This window comes from Hemicordylus capensis, chromosome 3 (assembly GCF_027244095.1).
Source record: "Hemicordylus capensis ecotype Gifberg chromosome 3, rHemCap1.1.pri, whole genome shotgun sequence".
In the NCBI taxonomy this organism is placed as follows: Eukaryota; Metazoa; Chordata; class Lepidosauria; order Squamata; family Cordylidae; genus Hemicordylus; species Hemicordylus capensis.
In genome coordinates, this window is record NC_069659.1 from 282658704 (window position 1) to 282680517 (window position 21814).

The window sequence follows — 21814 nt, forward strand, 5'->3', positions numbered from 1 at the left end:
AGATTTACAGAGATGAAGGCCTTACACCCTTCAAGAGGCAGAATCCAGCTGTCAACTATAAGTGCTTGATTAAATATTGCCAGCTTGGAATGTTTAGAGCAAAACTGCACAACATTGACCCTCTAGCTGTTTTTGGACTACAACTCCCATCATCCTCAGCCACCATGCCCAATAGCCATATATGATTGGAGTTGTAGTACAGCATCTGCAGGAAGGCCAAAGTTGTGCAGCCCTACAAAATAGAATAAGAGAGAAGATATTTTAATGGCCTGGTTCAGAGGATAATCTAAACCATGCTTTAGATCAGAGGCAGGCAACCTTGGCTTTCCAGCTATTGTTGGAACTACAACATCAGCCACAATAGCTGGAGAGCCAAGGTTGCCTACCCCTGGTTTAGATGACCTCGAAGGAGTCTACTCTTCTCATGGACTGTCCCATTTTCTCTTCTATCTTCTCTAGGCAATAGAGGAGGAGGCTGAAAGCTTCCACTTACACTTTCGAACCAACCATAATTCTCTGTTACATACAAATTTGGGGTTTGCTCAAACTGTAGTTTGTTACAAATCAGGATATTAAAGTTTGATTCTGTTTGTTTGCTTGAATAAACCAAAGCTCCCTGAGTTCAGATGTAATTGGGAACTGTGGCTTTGTTTGAAAGAGAAAGTGGAAGCTTTCAATCTCCCCCTCTGGTGTGCAAAGCCTAATATAAATCATGGTTTAGATGATTGTCTAAACCAGGCTAGTATTGGGTCTATCATTAGCTAGACATGAAAGGATAGTAAGTGAATATGGTGTATTTGAATAAATGTGCACAAAATTTTTCCAAGTACAGTAAGAAGTAGAGTTGCTAATCTGTGGGAAGATAGCAGGGAAAGAAATGTGCACAACAGGTTGCAATCTAGTGCTGTTGTATAAAATTTAGTTACCATTTTAAGCCACAAAATAAAATGACACATGTTTTCACCAGAAGCTTGGCAGCGATTAAAAAGGATACAATATGTCCTCCCTTGTCATGGAGGCATATAACCCTGTGGAGGACATCATTTTCTTTGAGCCAGTGCCACCACAATTTGCAGTTGGAGACATGGTCAGAGAGGTGCATCATAGGAATGTAGGCAGAAACATTGTCTGGCAAGATTGTAACCTCTAGGCCACCTTCCTTCTTCTTCAGAATGCTCACATCAACCATCTGAACAAAAACCAAAGAATGGGAAATTATCTTAAACACATATGGAAGAGCACCAACCTGCAATGTAATATTCCCAGAATTACTACAATGTCCCTGTAATCAAATATAGGGTGCTTTAAAATATACAAAAGAAGCTAAAGTCTAGGAGAAATTATTCTGATGTGAGGAACACCTAAAGGTTAGAAGAGATAAATTAAACCAAATAGAAGTATACGTATTTGCACATAGTAAGTAGTATTATATTTTGCACGAAGTAGACTATTTCCTTCTTAAAGTACACATACCCTTGTCTGTTAAGCTAAACATTCCAGACCAAGCAACTGCCTGCACACCGCGAAGAAGCATCCACACTACAGATAGGTTCCTGAGCTCCACAGTGCCTATTGTGCAAGGGGAAGGGAGATTTTTTACCAATCTTTTCTTCCCTAGAAGTGCCCTCTGCCACCTGAAAATATGTCCCTGGGGGCTACATGACCCTCAGGAACATATTTTCAGATAATGGAGGAAATTTCTGTGGGAGGAATAGATTTTATGAAAACCACTCCCCCTTGTGAGATAAGCACTGCAGAACTCAGGAAGTTATCTGCAGTGGGGACACTTCTTCACAGGATGCATGTGCATACTTAGTTGGGATGTCAGCCACTAACAAGTGAAAGGTATCTAATGGCACACTGCATGCCACTAAGCTGTTTTTCTGACCTCCACTTCCTAGAAAATTAGATTAAAAAGCCCCTATCACAGCCAGTGAGCTGGCAACAGGTCTCCCAAGAAAAGGAAATCTTTCAGAGTAAAATTACCTGTCCAGTTTCATACGTTATTTCTCGCTTCTTTGAAAACACTTTTCCTGTACTGTTCTCAGCAAGAGCATTATCTGTCAGCTTGAAAGAGAGCAGCAATCTCTCCTGCTCAGGCTCACACTTTAAGACCATAACTTTGACCACCTGATTGGAAAAAGAGAAACAAAAACAGATCTTAATATTTCATGTATATTCACCTTCTTGTTTGCAGGCAAGTTGCCTCATCCACTGCAGGTCTTCAGAACAGATGCTTTCCTCATCTATGACTTTATTCCTCTGATCTTAAATATTTTGCCTAACTTTGCCTCCTTTGTATCCCATCTGTGCCCTAAAGCTCACATTACTTGGACAGATCATGGGAATTCTATAGCTTTCTGTTGGTTTTATGTCTCTGTAGTTTATTACCATGGTAATTTTATTTTGTTATGTGTCATAAATTGACAAATTTATTAATATTCATGTTTCTTTCTAAACTTGCTATGCTTTCATACCTACACATACCAGAGGTTAGTGAATCTTGTAATAAGATTTGGCACAACTAGGAACTACATTCTAAAACTAAATAATAGCATGCAAATCTCTACCGTTCCTAGAGCACCAGATATGCAGATGCTTCTGTTGTCAGGGTCAAAAAAGAAACACTGGTTCCCATATTACTAGCAGGACAAAAACGGTTTATAGGACTGGGGGAAGATTGCTCCCACTAAAGGAGACCAAAAAGGAAGTAATTTGCATAGCCCTCCCTCTGAAACAAGTGGGAGTAACCCACTCCTATATAGCATTCACCACTGAAGAGAAGTCCGCCTACCGAAGCTAATACAGTTTATAATATTGTTGGGAGCAGGGAGGAGTTTAGAGTGGGGGCGGGTATGCCATGAAGTAAAAAAACTCCCCTCCCTGACCTATACCAGGAAGTTTCAGGAAGAAAGGCAACTTTTGCCTTCCCACTCTCCAGAAATCTATTCCTTTGGCAGCCAGCCTTGAACTTGAATCCTTCAGCATTATATAGCACTGTAGGCAAAGAAACGTGGGAAAGAATAAAGTGTTGCTTTTAGTTTTTCCCTTCTCCGGGCTTCTCCCCTACTGCAAGTCGAAGTCAATTGTGCAAGACTCCTGTTCCAGGCTGACTGGAAATCTGAACAGGAACACTACTGTTAAGGACTGAAGATACAATGCAGCATCTTTGCTTTGGTCCCCACTTATAATTCTAGATATTATGTGAGGGATAGCTTTTACCCAATACTCACTTGGCCTTCAGAGAAGGCTTCTTGAGGAACAGTCAGGGGTTCCGTACCAAGCTCATTCTTGGGGACCAGGCCTTTTATATCATTGCAGAACTTTACAATACAGCCAAACTCTCTAGCACACACAACAAAGCCATGGGTGATCATGCCTGGCTTTGCACCTGCATAACTGGCAAGGACAGGGAGTTTGGAATCAACAAGTGTTCTCTTAAGAGTCAGTATGAGCTTCCTTTCTTCAGGATTGGAGGTAAGCACCTAGGAAACAAAGAAACTGGAATGAATGTATGTAGATGAGAAAAAATTTCTCACCAGGGTGAGAGAAACTCTAAGCCTTTTACTTATTAACAGAACTGGGATTAGTTCCAACAGCTGGAATTAAAATAAGAGTGAGAGAAAGCTTTGCTAATGAACTCCTTATATACACAGTGGTTAAACACAAAAGAATCTTAAAATGGGCGGGGGGGGGAACTGCTGGTTCTTTAGAAACTGGGAGATAGAACTCACCCTTTTAGGAGCAACGTTCCCCTCAGTATTCAAAAGGCGGTAGGGAAGGTCCCATTTGGCATTTCAAACAGGGCTTACTATATTTATGTCATTAAAAAACAGCCTGTTGGATCAGACCAAAGGTTCACCAATCTGGGCAACATCCAGACTAATTTAATCATGACTAAGTCCCATTGAAACTAATGAGACTAAGTAAGTCATGATTTAAGTTGTGTCACTGATTTCAATGGTGCTTAGTCATGACTAACTAGTCCGGATATTGCCCCATTTTCAACAGCGACTAGTCCCAAGCAGGGAATGGAGATAAGAAATGCCACCTGCTGTTTCCCCAGGCACCAGTATTCAACTCTTACTCTAAGGAGTTCAGGGTAGCATGTGTGGGTTTTTCTCGTTTTAGCCTCTCAATAACCCTATGAGTAAGTCAGGCCAATGGACAAATGACTTTCCTAAAGGTAACCAGTGAGCATCATAGATGAGGGGATTTGAACTTAGTTTCACACCTTCAACCTAACACTTTCACCATATTCTTGATGTAGAAAACACCTGGTATCTGGACAATCCAAGCTTCTTCTTGCTGGAAGAGACTTTAGAAAGTCCATGTTTCAAGTTTCTCCCTTACAGAGAGATCTTACCCGGCACTTGACAGTGGACCCCACACTGTATTTCTTCTCTGGATTTTTCAGAAGCACATCTGCCAGATGCAGGCAAGGGACCAGACCCTTGATATGTTCAGTCACCTTTACTTGCATGCCAAAGGGCTTTAGAGCCAACACTGTGCCCTAGAGCCCCAAAGAAAGGAAGCAGGTCAGAAAACAATGCTGTGGTCCGGGGAGAAAGGGGGGGGGGAATCCCAAACAAACCAGAATAGCACTACTACACAAACTTATTTGTAGGATTCAACAAAAAATACATACAATTGATTTACTTTGAGGGAACTATAGTAATTCCTAGTTTGCACTGAAATTAAGAGCATTGTTCCACTAATGGCACATAGAAGTATTTGGGTTTGAAGAACCATCATTTTCAAAACAAAGGAGCACACAGGATTCAGAAACACGTGTGGAGCAAAACTGTACAAAACCCTTCTCTCAGATTTGTTCAATGCAAATAACTGGGTGATTAAAGAGAGGGTTGGGAAAGAGTTTTTTAAAAAAATAAAAATCTCTTGAACTCACCTCTACCACCTGCCCAGGATGGACATCATGGTATCTCAGAAATCGAGCATCAAGAATACGTCTAAAAACATTTTTTAAAACAAAAGCTTAATCTGTATTAGATGGAACAAAATGCAAGAGATAGTAATGAAAATACATTTACCCTGCCTCAAAGTTTTCCTCCTGTCCTCCTAAGCAGAGCAATTATCATCAAAATTGCTGTACGGCAGAGATCCCCAATTTTTTTTTTAGACAAGTGTACCCCTTTTGTCACAAACCTTCAGCTCAGGTATCCCACACACTTAAATGTTACAGTTATGAGACAGGCTACTCCAGTCACTTGCTTAGAGTCAGACTAAGTTACTCACAAGCACTCCCACTGGAATTCATAGGACAAGTAAACTCCCATTTGTTTCAGTAAAACTGCTTATGAGTAACAATGTTGATGTCAGTCACTGACTGGAGTACTCCATCTCATAACTGTAACATTTACGTGTGTGTGTGTGTGTGTACACACAAACTTAAGGGTTAGAGTTATGAGATGGGCTACTCTGGTCACTGGCTGGCATGCATCCTCACTAGTTTACTCAAAAACAGTCTTATTGAAATTAGTGGGACAGGTAAACTTGTCTGATTAATTTCAACGAGAGTACACAGTGCCAATTTCCTGAAGCCTGTCAGTCAGGCTGAGGGGAGGGGGAACGGAACATTGGTACACTTAACGTGAAGGCTTCTTCTTGCTGCTGGAGCAGAGTACATCTCTGATTGGGTTATCCTTTACCATGCTCCCAGGCAGGACTAATTAAAAAGTGCTGCTAGCCTTACGAGCCTGGGACAGATAACCCCACCCAGTTCTTTTAGGCCAAATGTGGACTGAACATAATAACTATGAAAAGAACAGTTAATGGAGTAATATAGAGGCAATATAGGAGTAACCACCAGATAAATTGATGAAAAATTTGTACATTCTAGTACATCTTGGTTTCCCATGGAGTAGGCCAGGACACTGCCTGGGAGGGCTGAGATGTCCTCGGCTCCAGCAGCATGAAGAAGCCTTCACAGTAAGTGAACCAATGTGCTGTTCTCTGCTGCCTGGAACTGAATATATCTCTGATTGGGGAAAAACACAGCTCTAGCCATAACACTCTCTGGGAGTGAATGTCCTTGACTACTCTGGGGGAAGAACCTGTTGAAGCACCCTGCAACTAAATGCAGCCTGAGAGGAAGCATATAAGTCAATCTTGTAGTGCTTTGTGAATGTTGATGGCACCTTCCAAGTAGCCGCCCTACATATCTCATATATAAATGCGTTAGCTGAAAAAGCAGCAGATGTGGCCGCTGCTCTGGTAGAGTGTGCCAGTATACATTCTGGAGATTGTAGGTGTAGTGACTCAAAGGGCTAGAGAAATGCAAGCACGCATCCATCTGGCAATGGTAGGTGCTGATGCTTGATTTCCTATGGAAGCAAGAAGAAAATTAAAGAACAGGGCTTCCATCCTTCTAAAGTCCTCTGTACGTCTCAAATACATTTTGGAGACATCTGCGTATGTCCAACTTGTGCCACGCTCATTCCTTCGTGTGTACTGGTCTAGGGCAGAATAAGGGTAATATGATGTCCTGTGAGTGATGGTAAGCCGAAGACACCTTTGGCCTGATGAAGGGATCCGGTATCAGTTGGACGGAATCAGCCGAAAAAATGCAGAGGTTCTTGTGCGTTGACAAAGCATGTAGTTTTGAGATACTACATGCAGAAGTTATCGCTATCAAAAAGGCCGTCTTGTATGATAAGATTCTCAGAGGTATGGACTTTATTGGCTCAAAAAGGCGCACCCTGAAGCTCTCGGAGAACAGTGTGTAAGCTCCAAGATGGAAAGCGATGGATCACGATGGGTGAGAGCAGGGTTGCCCCCCCCCTCAGGAACCTTTTAAATATGGGGATGGTTCATTATCCTGTTTTTGGAAATCCCTGATAGAATTCCTGTTAGAGATGCAGCCTGTCTCTTCAGTGTATTTGCCTTGAGCCCTTTGTCCAATCCTTCTTGGAAGAATGCTAGAAGATCTTTAATTGTTGCTGCACCGCGAGGTATCAAGTGCCTGGCCGACCATTGCAGAAAAGCTTCCCATGTGTATTGATAGATATGTTTGGTGGAATCTCTTGTGGAGGCCTACACTGTGGTGAGTACACTGTTCGAATAGCCATATTTACTCAATATTCCCCGCTCAGTCTCCAGGCGGCTAGCTGTAACCAGCCTGGATCGTGATGTTCGACTGGACCTTGATGAAATAAGTCTGCTGACACCAGCAGAAACCATGGTTCCTGTGTGGCCACGTGGTACAGTTCTGGAAACCATGGCCTCCTGGGCCAGTATGGAGCTACTAGGATGACCTGTGCTGTGAGCTGATGAACTCTAAGAAGGAATCGTGTCAGGAGCGGTGTCGGTGGGAACGCGTAGAGAAGCTCCGAGGGCCACTTTGCTGAGTGAGTCCATTGCCTCCACTTGTGGACAAGGGAAGTGGGTGAAGAATCTGGGTAGCTGTGTGTTGAGAATCAACGCAAACAAATTGACCCGTGGTCTTCCGAACCATTGTGCGATCCTCTGGAAGACCTTCTTGTTGAGTGTCCACTCGCCTGGCAACAGTTGTTCTCAACTTAGCTAGTCCGCGATTGAGTTGAGGTCCCCCTGGACATGGTGAGCCATGATTGATATGAGATGATTCTCTGCCCAAGACATGATCAGCGCTGCTTCTGCTTGGAGTGATCTCGACCTGGTCCCTTCTTGCCTGTTTATGTGGGCCTTCGCAGTCGTGTTGTCTGTTCTTACTAACACACGCCTGTTGAATATCATGTCCCGGAGTGCCAGTAATGCCAGACGAATGGCCCGCAGCTCTAACCAATTAATGCGGTGTATCGATTCTGTTGTGGACCAATGTCCCTGGGCTGCTCTGCATAGACAATAGGCCCCCCAGCCGGTCTTGTTGGCGTTGGTCGTGATGACTCGAGGTAGATCGAGGAATTCCCTTCCTTGACAAATACTGGCATCTATCAACCACCACTGGAGCAACCCTAGAGTCTGCTGTAGAACCAAAAATGTTATGTTGATCTTCTTGGCTATCGGGTTCCTGAATTTGAGAAGGAACCACGGAAGGGCCCTCAAGTGAGATCTGGCCCAAGCTACGGAGTCCAGAGTGGCCACCATTAAGCTGAGGAGTCGTGCTAAGGAGAGCAGCTTGGCCTCCTGAAGCCAAAGCACCTCTGCTACTTCCTTTTTAATAATTTGCACCCGCTCTTCTGGCAAGTAGAGTCTGTCCCTGCCAGTATCTATTAGTACCCCTAGGTGCAAAATTTTGTATGATGGCACCAAGTGGCTTTTTTCTTTGTTCACGAGGAACCTGTGCTGTTCTAGGGTGAGCAGAGCTAGCCGGTCTCCTGATGCTGCTAACATGGACGGTGATCTTAGAAGTAGATTATCTAAATAAGAGAAAATGCGTATGACCTGGAGCCTCAGGTGTGCGATCAGAGGTGCCAGCACCTTGGTAAATATCCTTGGGGCTGAGGACAGACCAAATGGAAGTGCCTTGTATTGATTATGTACCCTGCAGTACTTGAAGCGTAGTAGGCAGCGACTGTCGAGGTGTATTGGGACATGCAAGTATGCCTCCTTTAGATCTATGGAAGCTAATAGGTCTAGGTGTTGCAAGGTTTCTGTTATGGACCGAAGAGACTCCATGCGAAACCTGCACTTTGGAACCCACCGGTTCAGGAACTTCAAATCCAGTACAGCCCTGAGTGGTTTGTCCTTTTTGGGGACAGTAAATATGATTGAAGAGATTCCCTGGCCATGCTGATAGGGTGGAACCAGATCTATCACACTTATGTCCATCAGATGTTGTACTGCATTTACTAAGTCTATGAGGCTATTCCCTTGATCAGGCAAAATCGGGCTAGGGTAGCCTAGCCCGATTTCGCCTGTGAGAACCACCACCTCCAAGCGGTTAACCCGCTAAACTACCCCTGCCCTAAAACCAGGGTTGCAGAGCAAGCGCTCTGCAAGCCCGTTTTTTTGAATCGTGTGTTGCCGTGGCGCGGCAATTCACAAATAGGCCCCCGACCAGGAGGCTTAAAAGCAGCCTCCCGGCTCGGGTGTCTCTTCAGCATGCCCTGTGCGCTTGTGCAGGGCATGCTGGAGCTTCCGGGGGCCGTGCAGCTCCTGATCCACTCAATCCCCACCGGCTCTGTAATGGGAGCCAGCAGTTGTGTAGGCGGCCACTTCGGCCGCCCGGAGCAGACTGCCTCTGCTCATGTGCAGGGAGAGTGGGCTAAGCTCGCTCTCCCCGCTAACCCTCCCCAGGTGGCTCCCACTGACCACAGGAACCACCTCTGATAGGCCAGCGTGACCTTGGTATGAGTATAAACCTGTTGGGAGCATGGTTGTCAGTTCTATAATGTATCCTGTCGCAATTGTACTTAGTACCTACTGATCTGTGGTAGTCTCCTGCCATTTGTGTAGGTAAGTTGACAGCCGACCTCCCAGACCCCCTACAGGTAAGTCATTGTTACTTCTATGGTTTGGGTTGGTTTGAAAAACCCTGTCTATTTTGATTGTATGTCCTAGCCCCGTGTTGCCTGTTCCATTGGGGGTGTTAGTATCTAGAATCAATGTGCCTCCCCCGAAAGGAGGGTCGGAAAGACTGAAAGGGCCGATACTGAAATTGGAAGGTCCTCCTGGGCAGGGGACTTTACTGCCGGTGTGGAGCTGGAGGTAAAGGCATGGCCTTACGTTTGTCCTTTGATTCCACCAGTACCTCTGTGAGAGCCTCTTCCCCAAAGAGTTTTATCCCATCATAGGATACTGCAGCCAGATTTGTTCTAGATGCAGCATCCACCAACCAATGCTTCAGCCACAAGTTACGCCAACCTACAACTGTAGCCGTAGAAGCCCTAGAAGAAAATCTCATAGCATCTAATGCTGCATCTGAGACAAATGCCTGAGCTTTTTGTATTTTAATAAGTTGATGTCTTAAGCTATATATGTCCAATGGAGGTTCCTGAATCAGGACACACCACTGAGGCATGGGATAACATAGATACAGCCGCTGAAGCCCTAATAGATAGGGATGATGCCTCATTTGCCCTTCTAAAGGAGGCGTCTATTTTTAAAAAATCTTTTTGATCTTTAAGGGCTGATTTCCCATCCCTGGGTAGTAATGCCCCATTTAACAGGGCCACCACCGGGGGCATCCATAGGAGGAACAACAAATATATCCATTGCCACTTGTTGAAAAGAATAATATTGATTAGCCACCGCTACAGATTTTTGATCAGATGTAGCCAGTAGCCATTCCTCCTTAACTGTGTCAACGAACAGTTCAGGTAGATGTAGGGCCAGTTCTCTGTTCTTCTGTTTGGGAAACACAAGTGTTCCCTTAGTGGGGGTACAGCCTCTGTAGGGGTCAATGGCTGAAGCCCCAAGGTACTAACAGTCCTGGACACTAGGGGAGCAAAGTCCTCCTGAGCAAATAAGCATTGGGACAATGTAGATGCTGGGTTTTCCTGGCCATCTGACCATTCCCCCTCCTCCTTGTCCAGTGGTTGCCATCCTGGATCCCCAGGTGGTGTCTCCACAGGTATACTAGACACATTAGGTGTTTCAGATACAGCTTGCTGTATTATAGAGTTAGGGGTGAGTGCGCTTGTATCAAGAGGCACGGTTAGGGAAGGCATTGGGGTACTAGGCATAGGACTGGGGGATTTTCCTACAGACCCCTCAGGTGAATACACCTCCCCTTCCAAATTGGTTGTTTGAGGAGGTGGGTGAGACTGCCTAGAGATACTAGTGTGCTTTCTCTTGAGCTTTGCCTTTCTAGGTGCATGTCCCTCAGATTCCTCAGAGGAGGGGAAGAAGGGAGACGGTCCCCTGCCCCTCTTTCCCCCACTTTTTGCCCTTTGCATGACTTACTTTAAGGATATTGTCAACGTGTCCTTAATCCAATTCTGCCAAGTAGTGGGCATTTCCAAGGGAAGACTAACACTTGGCACAGTATGGGGCTAATAGAAGGGGTGTTCTGGCTAGCTGTGACAAGGAGGGATCTCACCGGTGCTGTAGCAGAGTCTCGCTGTCCAGTAGAAGCAGCCTCCCTCCAATACCCCGCTCTTGCTCCCTGGCAGTCCGTGGCTCTTCCAGGCGAAGAGGTGCAGCTTTGAATTGCGACGGCTCCCGACGCTCCCGCCAAAGCAGCCCAATGTTTGCAGAGCCACTGGCACTCGCAAAAAAAAAACCCTTTCCATGGCAATGGCACGCATTTGCTCCCTCATGTTCAGCAGCGGTGGGAGTGAGGCTGAAGCCTGGCCCATGCTGACGGCTCCATTTGTCCTTGACTCTGGTTGAGCTCCGAGTCGCGTGGGCTAGTCGTGAAGGACCTGGTCCGGCGTCCTTCCCAGCGTTCTAAGAGGGCCCCAATCTGGCATCGCCCATATCCTCCTGGCCGCACAGCACGGCCGTTAATGGCAGCAACGCGGGAGGCGGAGAGCCCAGGGCTCTAGTTAGGAGCGGGAAACCCATTCTTTCCCCTTCCCTCAGCACTAGAATATGCTTAATAGCCTGGTGGTGCTCCATAGGAATACAGAGGGAAAAGGGACTCAGGAGAAGTTTAAGAGAGTTTTTTTTTTTTTTAAAGGAGGTTTATCAGCAGAGGGAAAGACAAAAAGGCAAGAGTAAAGACTGAGATATAAGAAGAAGACAAAGCTAAATAAACAAGTAGTTACAGAGAGGATTCTATGGAGATCAGCCTAGGAGCACAGCAGGACAAAAAGAACTGGGCAGATTATCCGTCCTGGGCTCTTAAGGCTAGCAACACTTTTTAATTAGTCCTGCCTGGGAGCATGTGGGAAGGATAACCCAATCAGAGATGTTCTCGGCTCCAGGCAGCAGAGAACAGTAAGTTTCAGTATGTAGACAGCCAATGAGGAGCAGAAGGGGTGGGTCTTCACCCTCTCTTTTGCAGTGAATACATTGCTGAGGATGTGCCAACTTCATGCTGGCAATCTTCAGATGGATCTACGAAATGAGCTTATGTTTGAAACACAAGTATACAAAGTAAATTAACACGCTGGCTTATACAAATACTCTGAGACAAGACAGGAAACCTACTGTTTGAGTGACAACAACGGCAGATCATCCATAAGACTATAGTCAATGATTCGGCATTTATGCTTGCTTCCAGGCTTAAATGCCTCGGGTCTGAAAGAGTTTGACGAATCTGAAAGATGCTTTAGCTATAAAAAAAAAAGTTATGAAGATTAGATTCATTTTCTAGCTTATGACAAACCCTGCTGTACTATGGAAAGTACTATATCAAACCCAAGAGATCCAACTGGTGACCATATTCTACCTTCCATCTTACATCACGGTGTCATAACATGGCCACCTATTAAGATGATCAGGGGAGGTCCGGTTCCCACCAGCTCGGCTGGTGGAGACTCATAACTGGGCCTTTTCTAGAGTTGTCCCAGGATTTTGGAATGTGCTTCCTAACAAAAAAATTAGAGCCTCTCCTTCTCCAAATGTTTAAGAAAAATCTGAAAATTTACCTGTTTAATCAGGCTTTTAATTTATAGTTTTCAAGTTTTAACTTTTAGAGTTTTTATCTATATTTTAAATGGTTTTAACTGTGTTAAGGTTGCAATTATGTTTTTAGAGTGTGAACTGCCCAGAGATTTGCATGTGGAGTCATACAGAAAAATGCCATATAAAACAAAGCAAAGCAAGCTGTGGAACTCCCCACCCCCCGCCCCATACCCACCTTTATTGTTGCTATATAACCATGGTGCCCTCATACCACAGAGGAACCTAGAAAAATTCTTAGCTAGTTTTAGACTTAGGGATTTAATGAATCCTCCACATCCCAGCATGTATTACACCACCACAGAATACATACATAGGAAGCTGCCATATACTGAGTCAGACCCTTGGCCCATCTAGCTTAGTTTTGTATGCATAGACTGGCAGCGGCTTCTCTTAAGTTTGCAGGCAGGAGTTTCTCTCAGCTCTATATGGAGATGCCAGGAAGAAGCTTGGATCTTTTTGAATGTAAGCATGCAGGTGCTCTTCCCAGAGCAGCCCCCATCCTCTGAATATCTCACAGTGTTCACACATGTAGTCTCCCATTCAAATGCAAGCCAGGGCAGACCGAACTTAGTAAAGGGGAAAATTCATGCTTGCTACCACAAGACAAGCTCTTCTACTTTGACTGAAGCAAATTCAGTACTGACAGCTATTCAGTACTGACTCAGTATTGGCATGGTATTCCCGTGCTGCTCTCCAAATAACACCTGTGATGGCTGGAAGAGTCTTCCTCACTTACATGGTGCAATCAGTATCAAGTCACTTACATGTGCAAAACCTAGAGTGCCATCATCCAAGATGAAGGTGGCACCAACTTTTTTGTGAAAAGTCTTCACTCTTGAATCTGCCAAAATCACACCAATCCGATCACTGGAGAGTTGACCAAGTTGGATGCCAGGCTGGAGGAAAACTCGGCGCAGAGAGAGGTGTATTGCTTTGGAGCTGGGTTCAATAGAGAGAATGCAGGCTTTCACCTGGAAGGGGGAAAGCAAAATGGAAGAGAAAGATTTTTTAAAAAAATGTTTGCTAGGTTGCCATACAAATACAGAATGTGCTGTCCTGAGAATTTTAACTTCTAAAAAAGCAATAGTCTATCCCCAAAAATGTGAGGAGTTTAGAAATGTACCAATTCATTTCATAGCTCATTTGAGTCCAACAGCACCACCTTACACAAGTTAAGACTGGCAATGAACACTTACCATCTGACTTGGTGTGTAGTTTCTTGCTTTTGCAGAACCCAAGTGCATGAAGTCCACAATTCCAGTAAAAGAAGAGAGAAAACTCAAAGAAAGTCCGAGAGGAGTCACCTAGAATAATTAAAAAAGCAGCAACTATTGCATGCATGTGTGAACTTGTCATCTCTTCTGATCAATGTAACTTGAATTGGGCCGTAAATGTCTCTGCTTCTCACAGGAGTAAAACCAAGCCTTTCGCAAGGCATACTCTGCCTCATATGTTCTCAAACATAATAAAGATATTGGCAGCTAGAGATCATCAAACAGATGTTTACTACCTACTCAGACTCTTGGCTGAGTAGACAAGCCAAAAGTTCTTAAACCCACCATTGTTGGCTTAGGGAATTCCTCTGCAACTTCCAAAACAGCAAAGACAGCGAGAGTTGTCTTTGTTCAATCTTCTTATGACAAAAGTATTTTAACTGATGAAAGGTTTACCTCCTGAATCTGGGCTTTCACCACCAGTCCAGGTAGCAAGTTGTTTAGTGCCCAGTTTTGTTCTTCTGTTGCAATGGCTGCAGCAATCTCCAACTGGTTGATGGTCAAGCGGATTATTCTCCCATTGTTCTTAACTTCTTCAATAAGGCAGTTCAGGTATTGGCCTATGTGCAGTTCAGCACCTTTAAGAACAGCAGCACAACTATCAGCTCTTGTCCACAAATCTTTGATATTACACTTCTGACACAATGACATATTTCCTTGCATCTGCTATTTCTTAAATCCCTTCAATGACCCCATGCTTTCATCATGTAGAACACTTGCACAAGCCATGTGTATCTGAGCATACCTTGCATTTAAAACAACTTTCTAAAGCAGAGAAGCAGGATAGCAAAAGTGACTGAAATCAAAATTAGAACTCAAGTTGGTGGGTTTTTTTAGGGGGGAGGGGAGACCCACAATAAACCAACCAAAAACATACTGGGCAGTGAACTCTGCCTGATATTACTTTCAGTTCTAAGGTTCTGTAGCTTCTTGAACCACCTATTTCCTCCACTTGCATCCAGCACACCTTCTAAGCACAGATATACCTTTGTTGGTTGACTGGAGATAGCTTTGGGCTTTCTGACGAGGCAGAAATGCCTTTGCTGCCTTGATGCCTATGTCAATGAGGTAGCCATGATCTTCCACGCTAGAGATGCATCCAGAGAGTAGCTATTTGAAGAAGACATTTTTAAGGTAGTTTATGTTTATCTTAAACATTTAAGATGGCTTTAAATGAGTTATGCCGTTAGATTGTTCATGGTTCCCCTCCCTCCTCAAATGTTAAGGCTCAAATCCAGAAAATGAACGCGTTTCATACCATGCCTGGTCTTAGAGCTGCAGTGTTCAAAGCCTTGTTGACATCTTTGGGATTAATCGTTAGCTGTATATTTTGATGTCCTGTGGCAGTTTTCTCTATGCTGACCACAGAACATCTGAGCAGCATTCCTGGTGAGAACAGGTCCGAAAGAGGGTTCAGATCCTGGAAAAGATATTTTAGTCCTTATGCCCTTAAAACTAGAGTAAGATATCAAAATATCAACATATCTATTGTCTATTAGCTATCTACCAAAAGAAGGATTTAACCCCCAGCAATTTAAGAGCTTGTTTGAACATGCCATGACAAATGTGGATGGCAGCGGGGGTTGTGATACAGTCATTCAACTATGCAAAGCTTATTTCTTTTGTTAAATGGGAAGCAAGCTAAAGGTGATAAGCAATCTGACAATGTAACATTATTGGAAGATTCTGTCCCTGTGAAATCACAAGGGATGTGACACAGTTAAAGTCACAGGACAGTGTAGGAAGAAAGTATGAATTGGTTTTGTTTCTATTGAACTCAACAGATGTTCCTTTCAGCAGGCATACTCCAGTTTTGTTTTGCATGTAGCATGCAGAGCAGTGAACCTATCATAGTATGCGATATCCTTTTTTCAGTTGCTGAATTAGCTTAATCCAGACAAGATGGAGGGTCTATTAACTGGGAAGGGGGAGGGTGTTCTCCAAGTGTTCCACTCCAAATGAAGCTTTCATCCTATTTTGAGAGGGGTTGAGTTTTCCTTGAAAGATTAAACATGAAGTTTGAGAGTACTCTTCAGTCCAGAGCTATCCCTGAATGCCCATGTCGTGGCTGTGATCGAGAGTGGTTTTGTCTAACTGCAGCGCTACCTGAAACGAACCTTGCCTTAATGACTCATGCACTGGTTATGTCTGTAAAGGATTACTGAAATGCTCTCTATGTGGGGCTGCCTTTAAAGACAATTTGGAAGTAACAACTGGTGCAGAACGTGGCTTCCAGAACACCAGTGGGAGCAAAACTACTATTACATCTACTCTGTGCAGCTGCATTGGCTGCCAATTCACTTACAGGTTCAACTTAAATTGCTAGCCAGTGTTACTTTTAAAGGCCTAAACAGTCTGGAACGAGGCCAACTGAAAGACTGCCTACCCCCATATAAAATTGTCAGAGCCCTTAGGTAAGCTTAGAGGCCCTGCTTGCAAATCTGCCTTTAAGTGAGATTGGTTTGGCAGGTACCAGGGCCTTTTCAGTGGTGGCACTGCAACTCAGGAATGCTCTCCCCAGAAATAAACAATTGACTCCCTCCTTGTCTGCTTTTAAACAATAACTGAAAACATTTTTATTTCACAAGACCTATTACTGAAGGTTGTTTTCTGGACTAGACTATACAGCTGGTTTTAAATGTTGCTTCAAATTGTGTATTTTATACTCTCCAAAAAAAGAAGTTTTTATTGTGCTCACAAAGAAAAACTAAATGTTGGTGAACAAAAGAACACAGGACGTTTCAGTGTGACACACCATCCTCAGTTTAAGTAAAACAAATGAGCACAGATTAAAACCTCGGTTCCCCAGCAGTTAAATTCCTTAGACGTGCTGACACACAGTTCCCTGACTGAAGGAGAGATCATGAGTGGGGTGAGGGGAGAGAGAAGGGGGGAAACACCTGATTCTTCTCAGAGGCTAATAAGCTTCATAGCATCGGGAAGTGCCTCCCGAGCATTAATGTCAGATCTCATTTTCTTGAAGGAAAATCAAGAAAGCATTATTTACAGACAAATTGAGACCTGACATTAATGCTCGGGAGGCAGTGGCCAATGCTATGAAGTTTATTAGCCTCTGAGAAGAATCAGGTGTTTCCCCCCTTCTCTCTCCCCTCCCCCTCACTCATTATCTCTCCTTCAGTCAGGGAACTGTGTGTCAGCACGTCTAAGGAATTTAACTGCTGGGGAACTGAGGTTTTCATCTGTGCTCATTTGTTTTACTTAAACTGAGGATGGTGTGTCATACTGAAACATCTCATATTTTTATGTTCACCAACTTTTAGTTTTTCTTTGTGTGCAATTAAAAAGGTCTTTTTATTGAGAATTTGAAGTTAATATGCACATTGCATCCCAGACATATCAACATTATGTATTTTAATGTTTCCATATTAATGTTTTCTTCATTTTTATTTTATACTGTTAGCTTTGGACTCATTCTATACAGGAACAGCAGAACAGCAGCAGCAGCATACAAAGGGAAGGATTTTCTATCAGGTAGATCAGAGCAAAATAGGCAAGAGAATGGACTTGAATTGTCCACTTGATCAGAATAAACTTTTTGTGTAGTCAGTAAATGCAGATCTATCATCAATTAGCTCCATAAAATACTTTGTCTTACCGCTAAGTGTTCATCTTTGGCCACCTGCTCATTCAGCATTTTGTTATAGGCATCACATATGCGTGTCACTTGAACAAATCCAATGAGTCCATTTGGCAAACTGATCACCAGCTCCAACTGATTAGACTCTTTCACACAACCTAAGAGCAACATCCCCTCTGTGAGAGACTGTTTAAAAAACAAGAACAGTAACGAGTGACTTTTAGAAAGACATTTTTCCTAGGTGCTGCTATACACACTGGGCTGCTTTAGCAGAGAAAAGCATGATCTTAAGAAGAGGACTTGCCACTTCTAATCAGACCTAAAAGATGCAAGGCAACCCAAAGAAAAAGAGGGAACGCACCTCACAATATTCTAAATAACTGCACTATTAGCTCCTAACACTGCTATGACATGCAACCTATAACCCATTCATAGGATAGAATTTGAAATAATACTATTTGTTACACTCTAATAAATAAACCACAACATAAATTATAGACAAACCTCAGCTGTCAGAAGTTCAAAATCCTTAGCATTGGTTTTTACAATAATTTTCTTCTCAGACTTTAGAAACTTTTTTGGCTTTGTTCGATCTTGGATATTTCTCTTTCTCTTCTGAGTCCTGTCTTCATCTTGTGTCTAAGGCAGATTTATTAAAAGGGGAGAAAAGGGAAAAATTTGAAAAACTAGTTGCTTCTCTAGCATGATAAATTAGTTTGATGCAAAGTGCAAAAGAGCAAGGTGAACAGAGATTAATAGCAAACAAGGGCTGTTCCAGATACTCAAATTCTTCTCCATTTAGGTTTCCAAAGAGGGTAAAGTTTGCATGGAAAACCAAGTGGTTCCAGAAATCCAAGAACAGAGTATTACTGTGATCACAACAGAATATTATTCAGTCATAATCACAGGAATTTTGGGGGGGCAGCTGCAGCTTTATTTGTGAAAGGCCCAAAAGACATGCTACACCCTCATATGAAAGTGCTCTTGGAGATAACTGGGGTGCATCACACTGAGGTTTTAAATATATGAACTGGCCCTTCAAAGTGGGGTGGGCTGCAATAAAAATTCAGTTTTAGATCAAAGACACATAAACATGTTTAGTAAAACAAGCTTAAGTTCCTTCTACATGATTAATTTATATTGCTTCCATCTTGAATTTACAACTGGCACAAACGTAGATTCTAATCTAACAGAATACTAAAGTTCTTGGGATTAGTTAACATCTTTGGCTGCATGCTTAAGTCTGCAATTCTAAACACACTAGAGAGTAAGCCCTTAAGCTTGCTAACTACTTGTTAACAGGGCAATGAGACACCTTTTAAAGTGGTGATTTTCTTATATTTAGCTGCCAAAAAGGCAGCGTGGTGTAGTGGTTAGAGTGCTGGACTAGGATTGGGCAGACCCAAATTCAAATCCCCATTCAGCCATGATACTAGCTGGGTGACTCTGGGCCAATCACTTCTCTCTCAGCCTAGCCTACTTCTCAGGGTTGTTGTGAGGAGAAACTCAAGTATGTAGTACACCGCTCTGGGCTCCTTGGAGGGAGAGCGGGATATAAATGTAACAACAACAACAACAACAACAACAGTCCCTATTCATCCTAGCATAGAATCTCTAGTGGCTGTTGCTGATTTTATGTGTGTATGTATGCACGCACACATGTGTTAAGATTGCAAGACCCCGTGGGACAGGGAACTATTCCTTTAGCTATGTAAACCTCTCCAAGAACCTTGTTTGTTGAAAAGCAGGACAGAAATATTTAAACAAACAACAGCCTACATCCAAATCAAGAGTTGCATGCAAGAAATGCTTCCACGTGCCCAGAGGAGAGGGAAAGGTTTTGACAATTCCCCCCTTCCTTCTGCGGTGCACCTGTGACTCCCTAAAATATGTCCCTGAAGGTTGCGGGACCCTCAGAAATATGTTTTCATGAGGCACAAGACGCTGCAGAAGGAAGGGAAATCGCTCCAAATCCCTTCCATGTGTAAAAACTAATATATATAGTTATATTTATCTATCTCTATATACACATATATACATAACTATAACTATAGATATATAGTTATGTAGAAAAAATGCTTTTTTAAAACCCTTAAATAAAAAGTTTAAAAAACACCAAAACATTAGAAGATTTCAACATGTAAAAACATACTATTAATCATACAGGAACACAAAGCCATGAAAATCTAGGATTCCATTATGGAATACAATTACAACTCTCTTAGATTCCAGGTTCAGGCAAAGTTTTTAAACTCAGCAAGAAATCTATTCCTTTGAGCAATGGTCATGCATAAATTTGGGGTCATAACTCAGTGGTAGAGCAAATTCTTTGCATGCAGAAGGTTCCAGGTTCAAATCTTTTGCATTTCCAGTTAAAAGGATAACAGATCTCAAGTCTGCTGCCTGAGACCTTAGAAAGCAGCTGCAAAATGGCGCTAGATGAACTGAAAAAGTGGCTTCATATGTTCATAAGTTGCATACTTTGAATAAATTATCCTGGTCTACTGATGGTGGCCTGGCTGCTTTTCTTTTTGGTGCTTTTGTTTGTGTGCCACCTCGAGGGAAGTTCTCTTCTACAGAAGACATCTTGTTGACTTTCTATAAGGAAGGCAACAAAATTATTTGCATCATAAATTACACTTATAATGGCAAATTCAATATATACAGAATACACATCCTTCATTTTCTAGAATAAGAACAAGCATATAACAATAGGCTAATTTTTGAAAATGATTCAGTCTGCAGAATAAATTAACTCTCCTAATGGAGTTAGGGCATTCTATGACGGTGGTCTTACACAAGTGAGTCATAACCCACAACCAGATCCTAACCAAACCAGAATCTAGGTGGTCTGACTCACCAGATACCAAGTGGGTCAGACAACTGACACCACTACTCATTTTCTTTTTATTCCAATAACTTGAGGAGTCCAACAGCCTATTTCCTACAGTGGCCAACTGGATACCTCTGGGAAGTCCAGCTATTCATCATTACAACACTTTCCCTTCGGATCCCTCCCTGACTCCTTTCTCCAACTCAAGATTACTCTCAACATTTTGATCAGGAGGGCAATAGTATGTTCCAAGTACTAAATTATTTTTGGCTCACACTACAAGTTGACACCAACAGAATGCAGAATCTGCAAAAATCATTGCCTCCTCCCCAGGAAGCATTCTTGAGATTTCTGGAAAACTCTTGCCAAGGTCAAGAGACCCTCAATAATGCCATGGGCTATGGTGTAGGTGACTGCAGGGGAAGGGAAGAAAGCCTGGAAATCAGCTGTAGGAGTAGCAGAGCAAGTGTTTCCTACTCTCTCCCTTCCCTAAATAGGAACATAGGACCATAGGTCCATCTAGCTCAGTATTGTCTGCACAGACTGGCAGCAGCTTCTCCAAGGTTGCTGGCAGGAATCTCTCTCAGCCCTATCTTGGAGATGCCAGGGAGGGAACTTGGAACCTTCTGCTCTTCCCAGAGCGGCACCATCCCCTAAAGGGATATCTTACAGTGCTCACACATCAAGTATCCCATTCATATGCAACCAGGCTGGACCATGATTGGCTAAGGGGACAAGTCATGCTGGCTACCACAAGACCAGCTCTCCTCTCTGTCCATGGCATTGAAGATCTCTCAACAAAGGTTTTTTGGGAAGCTCAGGGGGATGCCTGGGGAGAAGGCAATGACTTGGTGGACTCAGTATTCTGTGGAGTTTCACTCTGACTGTGATGTATTGATTCCATTGAGAACTCTGATCCTCCTGTTTTAGAGTTTGCTGGATTCTATACTGTTTGACAGAGTACACCACAACCAATATGCCCCTTCCTATAGGACAAGGGTAGACAACCTTGGTGCTCCAGCTGTTGCTGAACTACAACTCCCATCATCCCCAGCCATAATTTCAGGCCTTCTCGGTTACTACCCCGAGATTGTGAATTGCACTCCCCACTAAGATACGATCCTCCTCATCTCTGGCAATTTTTAAAAAACATCTAAAAACCCATCTTTTAAACCAAGCTTTCTCAGCCTTTTAAAATTTGTTGGTTTTAATTTTGTGATTGATTTTAAATTGTTGAATTGTTTAAACTTTTTATATGTGTTTTAGTTGTTTTATGTTAACCACCCAGAGACTAAAGTTTGGGCGGTATATAAATGTGATGCATGAATGAATAAATGAATAAATAAATTTATTGGGGCTGAGGATGGTATTCTGGGACTTGGATAAGAAGCCAAGTGCCAAGGTTGCCTAGCCCCGCTATAGCAATCGTATCCAGGGATAACCAGGTCCCACCAGTTCTCTCTGTTCCACCAGGTTTCCATTATGCCCAGTCCAGTATATCTATGTTTTATGTGTGAAAGCAAGCACTTCAGCACCTCCATCTGGGCTCAGAGGTGTCTGGCATTTGCTCATAAATACTTTTATGCTGTCCCCTTT

At 43.2% G+C, this 21814-nt stretch overlaps 1 protein-coding gene across 1 annotated transcript in view; it reads right to left on the reverse strand.

Moving 5' to 3' along the window:
* PDCD11 (programmed cell death 11) overlaps positions 1 to 21814 on the reverse strand; it is a 57511-nt gene that overhangs the window by 33421 nt on the left and 2276 nt on the right. The window contains exons 2-15 of the mRNA XM_053311872.1: positions 19867 to 19983; positions 17890 to 18024; positions 17404 to 17571; positions 15046 to 15207; positions 14774 to 14897; positions 14184 to 14365; positions 13710 to 13817; positions 13278 to 13484; positions 12037 to 12161; positions 4910 to 4970; positions 4367 to 4513; positions 3234 to 3485; positions 1987 to 2130; positions 995 to 1189 (exon numbers count right to left, since the gene is read on the reverse strand). Coding sequence (XP_053167847.1) covers positions 995 to 1189; positions 1987 to 2130; positions 3234 to 3485; positions 4367 to 4513; positions 4910 to 4970; positions 12037 to 12161; positions 13278 to 13484; positions 13710 to 13817; positions 14184 to 14365; positions 14774 to 14897; positions 15046 to 15207; positions 17404 to 17571; positions 17890 to 18024; positions 19867 to 19971 — 2115 coding nt within the window. The 5' untranslated portion in view covers positions 19972 to 19983. The remainder of the gene's footprint in view (positions 1 to 994; positions 1190 to 1986; positions 2131 to 3233; positions 3486 to 4366; positions 4514 to 4909; positions 4971 to 12036; positions 12162 to 13277; positions 13485 to 13709; positions 13818 to 14183; positions 14366 to 14773; positions 14898 to 15045; positions 15208 to 17403; positions 17572 to 17889; positions 18025 to 19866; positions 19984 to 21814) is intronic.